The following is a 13,956-nucleotide window of genomic DNA, read 5'->3' on the forward strand; positions in this document are numbered from 1 at the left end:
CCCCCACGAAGTTTCCAATGGTGGGGATTCAATCTTAGCTGTTTCGTGTGGAGTGGCCCATCTTATTTTTGGATCTGGCTGTATTTTGGAACAATTTCCTATTGTGAACGTGAGGAACTAATGGACGGAGTGGATTTCTCACTTATGTGGGCCCCACATAGCTTGGAACTTCCTCTGTGTGGGGGCGATGGACTTCGGTCCGTTAATTGCAGAATGTTTGAATCTCGAGGAGACAGAGCTTGAATAAGGCGGGTCCATCCACAACACTGAGCCAGCGTGCGATTGAAAGATCCAAGCCGTCCATCGTGTGAGTCCAACATATAGATAATCTGCCTCAAAGATCAGCCTATCCAACTCATCTCATGGGTTACTGTGTTAGAAGCATCCGAACAGCTTAGTAAACTTGGCCAAGTTTGTTCTCTCACCATCCATTTGTTTCATTAACTTAGGATCATCCGATAAGTCTATCAGCCTTTTTGTTTTTTATCAGCGTATTCAAAATGTGGGAACCACCTGATGGACGGCTCGGATCACATATCTATTTGCAATGCTAGCACATCTGGTGCCTGCATGCGGATGGGCTACCATACACTCTAAGGTAGTTTTGTATCAACTTTCTGTGGGCGAATCGGCGCCTGCGGTAATGGCCTTACAGTTCGTTCGTACCAATGCACGGAATGATCACGTAAGTTCGAACGTATAATTTTTACCATACATTCGAGCCATGTTGGACCCACTAGGAAGTATGAGTACGATCCAACCCGTCCAATAGATGTGGTCCACATTATGAGGTTTATATCACAAAATTCAGCCTGATCCGACTACACAAAAGTAACAGGACATTCTAAAGTGAATTTTGAATTGGGATGATTTTACATTGCTCCCCTATGAGTCTTGTACCAAGATGACTCATGGGTTGTAAGGTCATTATGAGAAACATCACTAGATTAACGGTTTAGATTGCACGAAAACATCACAGGCGGGCTCCACACTGCTCGACGTATGGTAAGGACCATAAGTTCGGACATACCTGGAAATACTCTAGAACTTTCCATGAGCCACCATGCAGACAGTTCTGTCAGCCGGGAACGGATTGGCTTCTCCCCGCGCCACCAGCCAATGGCTGGTGGTCGGTGCTCCGTGGGCCCCACCATGATGTATGTGTTTCATCCATGCTGTCCATATATTTTTCCATATCATTTTATTTTAAGAGACCAAAAATTAGGTATATCCCAATCTCAAGTGGACCACATTAAAGGAAACAGTGTTGAATGAGCGTTGACCATTAAAATCCTTTTGGGGGCCATAAAAGTTTTGGATCAAGCTCATCTTTGTTTTTTCCCTTCATCTGGACCTGTATGACCTAATTAACAGATTGGATGTCAAATAAACAGTACAGTGGGCCTTAGGAGGATTTTAATGATGGATATCCAATCGCTATTGTTTTCCCGTGGTGTGATCGACCTGAGACTTATATCCCTCTCATTTTTTGGATCAAAATCTAAAATGATCTTTAAAAATGGATGAACGGAATGGATGAAACACATATATCATGGCGGGGCCCACAGAGCACTGACCACCAGCCACGGGGCTGGTGGCAGGGGGAGTAGCCAATCTGTTTCCCCGTCAGCCCTCCTGCCGCCGGTGCGAGCATGGCCCATGTGGGAAGATGCTACGACATCGTACGGTTGTCTCTGGTTTGGCAGGTTTCCAGAGCTGGATCAGATCTTAGATTTAAAAAATCAACGGTTCAAGTAGCTTTAAATGATTAAAGGATTTACCCCTTAATCTCTTACTTTATTATCTCTAATTGTCTGTTTGTTTGTCTCTGAGTGAGATTACAGGCTGACATTCACAGAGAATCTCACCGCAACTTGGGAGATGAACGTACGGTGCAGATCGAAGAACCCCATTATGGTAGAGCCATCTCTCCATCACACACATGGGAGAGAGATATATCGATCGGGTCCATTCATCTAATTCGCCCTGGCATGGATTGCTTGTATTTCAAAAATCTTACCCAATAGACAATCTTATCCATCTGATCGGTGGTCCTCAAGGCAATGGTAGACAATGAATGGTCACAAATTCAGTGCGGTAAGTAATAGATAGATCGTATAATGGGCATTATTTTTGAAATATAAGCCGTCTATCTAGGGCCCAGTAGATGGATGGACCAAATTCATACATCAACGTGCCACGTGTACTGTCAGAGAGACGGTTGTACCGTATCCCTGTTCCTGCGGCTCTACCGTATAATATATATTCCCTTGTCTCAATCTCTGTTTGCACTAAACAAAAAGACGTCTAGATGCTCCTAAGTGCACCCTTTTGCACCCGTGACCCATAAAAAAACATTCATCCGTGATACTCGAGCGACACGTGTCACTTCCACGTTGGACGTTCGAGATCCAATCAACTCAAATTTCAGCAACGGCTGCAGAGAAGCATGTGAACTGCCATTGCCTGTTGTAGGTGTTAGGGTGATGCTAATTTCAATCGTGCACTCGCGGTTCACACGTGGGAACTCGTTGTACTTGTGCAATATCCGACCCGTTCATCGGATAGATCCCACCATGTAAATGGATTGAATTCAAAAGATGATATCTATGTGATTGTCAATTAGGCTTGCCATCTCGATGAATGTGGACCGTTGGTTAACTTTACAGCGTATACGGAAGTGGTCCACATATGATCAGATCAGCCTCGCATTTTACACCGTACATCTAAACACTGTGAGGGGATTAAGACTCATACACGTGTGCCAACTTCCCACGTGTGAGAGCGTGTAAAGAGAAGGTGCACATGACAACCGTCGTTGGAAGTTGGATCGTTTTGGGAACAGTTGAAGGAAATAATGAGAACCATTGGTTCCAACATAAAACCACATGAGAACATCGGAGACAAAAAACTTTAATACTCTGGCAGAGTGTGATGGATGATATGCAGACACTTACAAATTGCACACGTGGCATAGAAGTACTCGAATTAAACCTTCCAAAATATGGTACTCAGTGTAGATGAATGTTGGATTCGTGGACATATTTTAGACGGTTAAAAATGAAAAATAAAATAAATTCAACGGTTCTCTTACAACGAACAAGTGCCCACGAATCAGAGGTTAGGATTGTTCAACGAATCTCATCTTATGCTTGTGACTCGAAGACAGTTGGATGCACAATCTAGTCGGTTTTATTTGAGTTGATATATGCCACTTGTACAATTTTAGAGTGCCTGCGTATCAGGCATCATAGGCAGCCGGAGTATCATATAGCTCCTCAACATCATATATTCGCTAGGGACCACCCAACCACAGTACACTCTCAGAACCATAATCCGTGACAGTCGCACGTGACTCACCAAAACAACATACGGCACGTGACACTGGGTGCACTAAGCAAAACCCATCTCTATATAAAGCTTTAATAGCTCATTAGCTCCACATGGTGTGATAAAGAGCTGTTTGTGTGGCCCATTTGAATAACTTGCATTGTGGTGATTTTCAGCACCTTACAAGGGCCGGAAAACCATCCATGCACGCGGTCTACGTCAATCAACGGTGGAGATCAAGATGATTACTTGGTAATTTCATGCATGTAGTATATTATAGATATAGATTATACCATACACACAATGCTGAGGTGCACCAAATTTTGGTAGCCCTCACCCACATTTCACTACCAGTAGGTGGGCCCCACCCATGATCCAACGGATGAAAAAAAGTGTATACACTGAGTTAAATGTGTATGCACTGTGTTATTGTGGGCTGGTTGATCACGTGACCCATGAAAGTAGCTTTCCAAGCTTCCATCTATGCCACACATGTTGTACACTCCTCAATCACCATAAGATAAGGACGGACCCGTGACTGATTTATTTCTGTTGTCGCTACTCCTTTCAAAGGTTACAAAGGTGTACTAAACTCCAACAGATAGTCACGAGAGACCTTAGGTCCATTTCATCATCATACCACCAAACCACAAAATCCCTCTCCCTTTAGATAATCTGACACTTCTGATGGTCCACATGCATACTCACACAAGTTTTTATACGTGGAATACACTTTCCTTGAATATAAACCGTCCAAATAGTGGGCCCCACAATGGATGGACAGTAACTGAAAGTTATGTACTGAACATACCAATCAGACGGTTGAAAAGAAGCTTTCAGTACAAAAAGGTGTGGGATAATTTGGAGGTAGGGACTATCTGAGTAATCAGGTTTTAGTGGCATGCTCCATATACAGTGGGTCCTAGAGTTTTGGGCCGTTCGATTGAGATAGGTGTATTTCACTCCACAGTTTCTGTGTGCATGTGTATGGAGCATCACACTCAGTCGGTGTATCGAGTAACTTCTCTCTCCCTCCTTTATAATCTGGCACGGATTGATACTCCATATGCATGCACACGAACGTTTTACATTTAGATCCGTTTACATGAATATGAACCATCCAAATAGTGGGTCCTAATATAGATGGATATAAATGAAAATTTTGTACTGAACCTATGGTCCTAAATGGGTGAATGGTGGGAATATATTGGACGGTTAAAACGAAATTTTGTCAGCTTTGCAGAGTCTGACCAACATATGTCCACTACTTAGAGTCTGGGGCTCTCTGACCAATCTGATTTTACTGATATGACTCATCTACAGTGGACCCCACAACTTGGGCTGTGTGATTGAGGTATGCATATGCCACTATACGATTTCTGTGTGCATGTGTATGGCGCGTCGTAGTCAGCCAGTGTATCAAAATTCAAACAACTACTCTCTCTAGAAAGGAAATGACAAAAATATCCTTGATTCCCGGCAAATGCATGACACTGTGGTTGGACAGTCTAACGAATAATTTTCATAAATTACATCTCAATGGATGGAAAGTTACAGTTCATCTCGTCCTCCTGTGCACGTGTCACGCGTGTACGACATGTGAGCCGTCCAAAAGGTTAAGTCTCCACCATGAATATCATGTGGCACAGATTACGCTGATCCAGTGGGCCCCACATGTTTACATGCTCACATTATATCAGAGTGTAGGCCTTTTCCTGTTTTTGAGGCCAGGAGATCATCATGGTGGGGCCCAACTTTTGGACGGTTCAGATACGCGGCATATATGAATAATGCTCAAAATGAGATATACCAAGGGAATGATGTCCGTGAAAGACGTCGGTGAAAGGAAAATGAGAAGAGAAGTACACGTGAAATGAAATACTGAAAGGCACGGTTAGATCTCTATGGTACCATGGTTTATTTATGGCGGTCCACATGGGACACTGATGTACGATTATTCTGTAATTTCAGGACAGTAAATCAGTAATGTTTCCTATTGTTTTTAGAATGAAATGTGATCACATGGTACTTGTGGTGGGACCCGGCTGCTGTGGGACCCACGGAAATCTCACATCCAATCCAACCCGTCCATCGTGTTCTTCCACTCATTCTCACTGCAGAAACAAAGATTTAGACCGATCCAAAACTCAAGTGGACCACAAATCATGGAACAATGTGAAATCATGCTAAGGCCTATAAATGCACGTGATGTGGCCTAATGGGCTTTTGATATGGCCGGATTTTTAATGGGTCTCTTCATCCTATTGTGGCACTTCTGATGAATGGATTAGATGGAAAATACACATGGGCCCCACAAGAGAAAAATTGATTAAACTGATTTTTGAGCCAACCAATGCTACTGTAGCCTTTCAGTGCCTATGAGCTTCTAATTGTAGATTTTTCTTCTCATTTTGGGGTCCACCTAAATTTAGTATGGACCCCACAAAACAGTTCTTCAGGTCACTACATTGTCGGCAATTTGGACTTTACACATGTGTCCAAAGTACGCGTGATATGTTGCTGAAGGACCCCTCCCTAATATATTCCTGAAAAAAAGGGTCCTAGCTATTTTCCCAACAACTGTGCTAGATCATTGCAGATTTAAAATGAGATAATTTTGAATTTTCAACCAAACATACCTTTAAATTACAATTAGTACGCTGGTGACTTTGTTTTACATGCCTCAGATTCTTATTAAGGATTTTCACTAATTCAAATTTCAGATAAAATTAAAATCATGTGGTTAGAAAATATGATAATGCAATTGCTAGAAAACTACAAACCAGTGATGAAAATGACAGAGAGTAGAAGGATAGTGATGTTCTTGTTTTGCAATGTCAAGATTGCTAGCCGTAACCATCGATTCGTCCGAGTCAAGTCGACTCAGGTTTTTTCGAGTTTTATGGTTGTAAGTTTGTTAATAATCTGTGGGGCCCACCCATTCGACGATGGGTGTTTTGGTCATTTTTGGGAAAAATTCTTGAAGCAGCCATGATTCAATTCACTCTCTTCATTTCTGAGGTTCTCAAATACAGTAACTATACATGGAATAAAAGCCATGATGCAGACATCAGCAGTAAAAACCTTCTGCCCATATTCAGAAACAGAGAAACACCAGAGATGGGAAATTTCAGATCCTTGTTTGGAGGTTTGAAATCTTTAAAACAGTGACATTGGGTTTTGTCCCACCACACATGCCAATGTGTTATGTATGTGCAGGTGGGCCACTGTGGACTGAAAACCGAGCTGGCACGTCAAATATGGATCATCTGCCGCCGATTCTTTTTAATTGTTCATTCATCGTGCTCGTGTGGCCTGCCGGAGGATCGCACCGGCCTGAATTTTGGGTCAGCATGGTGGGCCACACCTGATGAACAAGAACAACCCATGTCTCACACACTTGTTCAGCATTACACATGCAGGGTGTGAGTCATGGCTCATGGCTCATGACAGTAGCTCTCCCACTTAAATGAAGGGAAATGGGTTAATAGATTCTTCTCTCAACTCAATTAAAAACACTACTTCCAGCCAAAGAAAGCCGCCCAACCGTTTTCCAAAAGACATTCATATTCCAATCAATCTGAGGCTGACACGTGTCACTTTGTGCACGGGCCTTTTTCCTGAGGCCTTTTCAAGTATAAATGAGAGCCTCTAGTTCAAGATGATCCTTGAGCCTCTTTAACCGCACATCTCTCTCTCTCTCCCTCTCTCATTCTCAGTTCGAATTTTAACATTCCTGAAGTAGTTTTCCTGTCATTTTCCAGCACACCCATATTGCAGGACTGTGTTTTTTCCTGCTGAATTTAGATACAAAAGCTCTCTCAGTTTGGTTGTCCACTTGGTGAGAATTGCCAGCCTTAAGCCTTCCAAATCACAATGTCGATCAAAATTGTTCGTGGGTTGTTCTTCATTTGGATTGTAATCACTGTTTTCTCACTCAATTCGCATAATGCGGATGGACGGATGCATTACCATAAGAAGCACAAGTCTCACGGCTCCGACATTCCTAGTCCTGTTCCTCAGCCCCCTGGCTATTCGCCTCCCTCTCCACCTGATTCAGGTGACTCAGGTGGTGATGACCCAAACAACTGTGTTTTCGACGTGAGATCATATGGAGCGGTTGGAGACGGCTCCACTGACGACACTGCAGCATTCACATCTGCATGGCAAGCGGCCTGCGCAGTTGAGTCTGGGGTCGTCCTGGTGCCTTCGGACTACATTTTCACGATAACGTCGACGATCTTCTCCGGCCCGTGTAAGCCGGGTCTTGTTTTTCAAGTAAGATATCATATTATTTGAAAATTGGATGGTTTTGGACTTGAGATGTTTTTACTGAAATGGTAATCTTGGGTGTGTTTTCTTTGGCAGGTGGATGGAGTTTTGATGCCGCCAGATGGGCCAGACTGCTGGCCAGAAGGTGATAGCAAGCATCAATGGCTGGTGTTTTATCGACTCAATGGGATGACTCTCAGAGGAACAGGAGTTATTGAAGGGAATGGAGAGAAGTGGTGGAACCTCCCCTGCAAACCTCACAGGGTAATTTATCACTAATCCCTTGGTTGGGTGATCCAGTTAGTTGATCTGATGGGCCCCACATTGGATGGCTAATTCCCCAAAGATCTATTCAATGGGCCAATACTCAGCCTTTGGTTGGTGGCTTGCAATGGTTAAGAAAGACATACTAGTAGTCCACATTCATGGCAGGTTTCATCTAAGGTGGTGTGAATCAGATCAACGGTCTGGATCACCAACCCATGGGCCCCACTTTGTAAAAACTAGGAAAAGAGGATTGTATAATTCCTCTTAAGCTAAGCTATTTAAGTATGCTGATACTTCAGATGCTTCTGTCGAATCAACAGAAACACAAGCTGCATTGCATCACAATGCACTCTTTCACAATTTATCCATTATCGGATCGGCATTATACAAAACAGAATTGCATTTTTCTGCTCTGCTTGTTTGAAGGTAATGTGATCACTAATCCTATTGAAATGCATGATTACAGGGTCCGAATGGATCGACATTGCCTGGACCTTGCGAAAGTCCTGTTGTGAGTCTTCAACCACAAACCAAAAATTCAAAGTTTCATTAGTTAAGAAGAATTTGATTTTCTAAACATTTCAAATGTCTTCAATTTCAGTTAATTCGGTTCTTCATGAGCTCGAATCTGGTGGTCCGCGATCTTCACATTCAGAACAGTCCCCAATTCCATGTGAAGTTTGATGGCTGTGAAGGTGTCCTGATAGATAACATCTCCGTAAATTCCCCAGCTCTGAGTCCCAACACTGACGGGGTCCATGTCGAAAATACAAAGTCCGTTGGTATATACAACTCGGTTATAAGCAACGGTAATGCAGAATCAGCACCCCCCACCTATTATTATTTAAATCTCGTTCTTTTTATTTGATTAAGTTATTAAGGCCATGTTTGGTTCAACTGAAGATAATGAAAATTTCATGATATTTTGCACCAAATTAGACTGATTTATCATTAAATACAATGAAATTCATGATATTTGGTACAGCCAAACATACCCAAAATTGTATAATGGATCTAACAATGAAATTTCTCTATATTTTAAAACCAAATTAGATTATTTTTTCATGAAATATGATGATATTTGGTGTGACCAAACACACCTCAATCATGTAACAGATCTAACAATGGGTGGTGATTGAACAGGTGACGATTGCGTTTCGATTGGAACAGGTTGCTCAGGGGTCGATATAGAGAACATAACTTGTGGGCCCGGTCATGGTATTAGGTATGCATTCCCCCGCAATTTGGATTCTAGTAAGTTGCAATATTTCTTTAATCCTTTTGATCTAATAAGGTTCTTCATGTAATGTTCTTTTCTTCTTTCACAGCATTGGAAGTCTCGGCGTACACAACTCTCAGGCTTGTGTTTCTAACATAATGGTTCGGAACGCAGTCATACGGAATTCGGACAACGGGGTCCGGATCAAGACATGGCAAGGTGGGACGGGGTCTGTATCAAGCATAACCTTCGATAACATACTGATGGAGAACGTGCGCAACTGCATCATCATAGATCAGTACTATTGCTTGACTAAGGCATGCTTGAACCAAACGTCCGCCGTCTTTGTGACGGATGTCTCCTACAAGAACATCAAAGGCACATATGATGTTAGAAGCCCACCAATACACTTCGCGTGCAGTGACACGGTTCCGTGCTACAACATAACAATGTCGGAGGTGGAACTCCTTCCCGCCGAAGGGGAGCTGGTGGATGATCCCTTCTGTTGGAATGCTTATGGATCTCAAGAGACTCTTACAATCCCACCCATCACTTGCTTGCAAGATGGGGCACCTCAGACACTGAAAGAAAGCTCTGCATATGGGTGTTGAGGTTCCATTTTCAGATGAAAAAAACCCAATCAAGCCACACTGTATAAACCACAAGGCCCATATGGTTGACCCCTTTTTAAGTTGAACTGCTATGGGCTTATTTTCTCTGGTTTAGGCTCCCTTTGGACTCAGTTTCCATAGAGGTGGGATAGAGTGTTGTAGATGGGCCCAGTGCCTCACATGTAAAAGGCTTGGGAACTTATACATGATATTAAAGGACATTTGAATAAAAGCTTTGCATTTCATGGTTTGTTGCAATATGACTGCATTGACATGGGTTGTGACTCATGAAACTGTGGATTTCACAAAATAATTATTAGCCTTATTCAAGGGTGTCAAATAACCACTTGCTCTAAAAGCTCGAGCCGTTGGAGGATAGTGTATCAATGTATATTATCTGCACAGGAACAATGGGCAAGGGTGGAGGGACACTAACACCATAAACAAGAGGGGCTTGATTTCCCAGTCCCCAAGCCGGACTTGATTTTCTTGGCTCCCCGTGAGAGAATATATTACAGAGATTCTAACACTTGACCTTTTGCTCCGATACCATGTCAAATAGCCACTTGCTCGAAAAGCTCGAGCCGTTAGAGGATGGTGTATCAATGTATATCAAGGGACCTTAACAAAGGGAAAACGACTAATTTCTTTTTCCCTTGGAAAATCATGGGACATGACTCATGACATTAGCCATGTTTGGATACGAGGAATCCAAGGGAAATAGAAATTGTATTCCCTTGATTAGACATAATTCACTGTTCTGATGAATGGAAAACTGTGGATTTTGCAAAAATAATCATTAGCATTATCCAGTTATCTATAGTGGTAGTTCCCTGGCACAGGACACTGGGATTCTCACTTGTATCCAAACAAGACCCCTAAATTTGGAATCCTACTTTCTACAGTAGAGATGGAAATAATCATAGCATAATCATTACAGTTTCCATATCCACAGCTTCAATTCCTTGTATCCAAGCATGCTTGTTACATCTATGTGAAATGGGATGAAGATGGATTCAATGCCAATTCCACAGGCCTTCGAATTACTCTTTTTTTTTTCTATGCATGCTTATCTAGATATGAAAAGAAAAAGCTAGAATTTTTACTTGAACGCAATTGAATAGCAGTCTTAATTCCTATTCTCTGCCATTTACATAGACGAAATGGTTTCGGCCCCTTGCATGTGACAAAGCCCTTCTGGTCCAAAGATAGGAAAAAGACCCACATGAGAATCTACCTTATAGGATGCTTAGCACTTAACAACACCTCTTTTGAATATGGGATACATGATGTATGAGCTCGAAATTTATGGCTAAGGATTTTTAAAAAATAGCATCTTTTATGCAACTTGGATGCCTACATATACATATCGATGTCGGACATGGACATGAGGTACTAGGCAAGGGGGACCCTAGAAAGTTCGATACTCTCTACAAGTTCGATGCTCCCTACAGTTAGATGAAATATATATGTGTGTGTGTGTGTGTGTGTGTGTGTGTGTGTGTGTGTGTGTGTTTCATATCTAGATTTTTCGCTGTTCTTGTTATGGATCTATCTTTATTGCAGTGATTGCCATCAAGTTGTAGTTTTTGTTATTGATGCCATCATCCTCCATTGAGTCTCAAAGTTGTCATGGCTCCAAGTAGCATGGTGATCAGAATTGTTTATTATAGCAGAAGAGAAGCAATTTGCAACACTTGGGTTGCATTTGGAAGCGCTATCAGATTGAATTTGCACTTACTATTCTAAGGGTGTATTTGGGTGCACTACCAAATTGAAATGCAATTATTGGTGTCATAGAAAGTGGAAATAACAAAATCGCTCTTTCCATGGATAACATTCATGTGGGAATCTCGGATCGAAATTGCAATTACATTACTTCAAAGTTGGACTGAAGGGAATATGATGTAATTTTGAATACTAGAAAACATGTTAAGGGTGTGTTTGGATGTAGCTCAAATCAGAACAGATGGTTGTGAGGATTTTGTGAACCACATTACATGGGATCATTTTGTTTCTGCCTTTCCTAACCCAAATCATTATCTTGATCATTTTATTTATTAATCTAGTCGAAAAATCAGAAAAAAAATGTATCCCTCTAGATATAGCTCCCCGAAAAATCAGAAAAAATGCATCCCCCTAGATGTAGCACCCAAGATGTAAACCAACATAAACTCAAAGTAGAATTGATAGCCACATTTCCCAAAATCATCCATTTTGCTTGAGTAGAAAGAGAACATTCGCAATTCAATTCACTTGTGCATCCCAATACAACCTAATAAAGCAGTAACAACCAAACCTGTAATTTCCATCCTTAACTCTCATAAAGTGGCATCCTTTTTCACTCTTAATGTGATTCAAATCATCATAAAATTTAAGATGCCAATACCATTAACTCGATGCGTCGCAAATAAGTCCCGGCGAGGAGTCTCGAATAGGAGACATCCCACTCTGATACCACTTTGATGCAATACAAATACAATTAACCACTTGCTCTCTAAAAGCTCAAATTGATAGAGAGTGGTGAATCAATTCCTTTATCTCATAACCCAGACCCCACATCTTATGGGTTAGGATGTCGGTTGAACCCTCCTCGTGGGCTCCACTTCACATGGGCCCGCCTCTCACGAGCCACCCGCCTCACACGGGCCACCCACCCTGAGTGTGTCCCTGCATCCCATAAGCTACCCCACTCGAGCCCGGTGTGAAAACGTCCTTGCATTATAATCTCTCTCACACATTTCATCTCAAGGTTTGAGAAAAGTCAATTCCACATCCCAACTGGTAATTTCATATCATTTTCACGAGTATAATATCATTGACATACAAGGATAGAATTACTCAGTGATTGCCAGACTGCATAACTTACCATAATCCTCACAGACAAAACCCGAGGAGATGATTATTGAGTGAAATTTCATAAGGATTAATTCAGCCCTTATATGTCATTGCTCAGCATTTCTATAAAGATAATGCATATTAAGGTCCACCTGCCGATCACCATCAAGAAAAGCAGTCTTGGCTTTCATCTGATAAAACTCGTAATCCAAGTATGCCGTTACAGACATAACCATGTGTATAGAGGAGATCGGGCCTTGAACCTTGTCCCGCATTCAGTCCATTTAGCAATCCATTTAAGTCCATTATCATTGCATTTAGAAGTCAATGGACAGTCCATTGACATGGATAATATGCTCATGTGAATTGGAAAGAAGTTTTTTCATTTTTTTAGATGCATTGAATGCTAGATGTATGACCATACAAGATCCATAACAACAATCAACTTGTAATCTTCCATATTGCGCATAGCAGTCAGTCCATTGAAGTTATGTGCTATGAAACTTTCTATCACCATGGATATGAGCACATGGTTGGAGAAATGGAGATGATCTGGAGTTTTATTAACTTGTAAAGAGATAAAACAAACCTCTTTTTGGCCGAAATGGTGCCCACCTTTCACCAATCTTCTGCTTCTTTTTTTTTCAACTGAATTTTGGTTCGAGTTTTAACTTTTTTCAACACCATTGTGAAAATATGGATTCTCGGCCGTTAAGATGAGTTTTGATGTATGGTCTCGCTTCTGGAGTTTGGGGTGCTGCCCAAGCTCTCCAAAAGCTAGAACTGGTTGTGAAGAAAGGCTAGTTATCAAGTATGGAACATTTGCAAAAGGAGATTAGAGACTCCAGGTTAAAAATGTAATTGCAATAAAATCAAGAACTGGACCATGGGCTGTTTTGAAATGATCGTGGTGCTTGTGGTTGCTTAGTTAAACCATCTGATAGAAATGCGGTGTTTTGAACGATCCTGGTGCTTGGGATTGATGGTGGACCATTAACTTAGAGCTTTGCAAGTGTTTAAATACTTCTCATGGCCACCCTGTAAGTTCATTTTCTTTTTGCATGTTTAAATGAGCTTTGAGAACTTCTAATATCAAAATGCTTTTTTTTTTTTTTGGCCTTGCATACCAATATTGAAATCGATCAACTTCAGAACTGATATCATGGAGCAATGAAGTCCGTTGATGAAGCACGTTCTTGAATATAAAAATGATATGCCAATTCACAAATATTTTCATCCTAACGAATGGTTGGTATAGATTCTCCATTTCCAGTACAGTAAACAACTCAAAAGATGATGAGAAACATCTATGTGGTTTAGTAGGAGGAAATTTTCACGTGTTCCGATTATGGCCTCCTTATTTGCATATATGCAATTCCTATCCTTTGTTCAGATATTGTTCTTGCAGGATTATTCAGG

General features: G+C 41.5%; 1 protein-coding gene across 1 annotated transcript; it reads left to right on the forward strand.

The window, feature by feature from the left end:
* The first annotated feature begins 6,997 nt into the window (after positions 1-6,997).
* Positions 6,998-9,957, forward strand: LOC131225480 (polygalacturonase At1g48100). The gene is made up of 6 exons (XM_058221009.1): positions 6,998-7,608; positions 7,699-7,866; positions 8,336-8,380; positions 8,471-8,678; positions 9,013-9,094; positions 9,198-9,957. The coding sequence occupies exons 1-6, from the start codon at positions 7,207-7,209 to the stop codon at positions 9,697-9,699; spliced, it is 1,407 nt and encodes a 468-aa protein (XP_058076992.1). The 5' UTR covers positions 6,998-7,206; the 3' UTR covers positions 9,700-9,957.
* The last annotated feature ends 3,999 nt before the right edge of the window (positions 9,958-13,956 follow it).

This window comes from Magnolia sinica, chromosome 14 (genome assembly GCF_029962835.1).
Source record: "Magnolia sinica isolate HGM2019 chromosome 14, MsV1, whole genome shotgun sequence".
Lineage (NCBI taxonomy): Eukaryota > Viridiplantae > Streptophyta > Magnoliopsida > Magnoliales > Magnoliaceae > Magnolia > Magnolia sinica.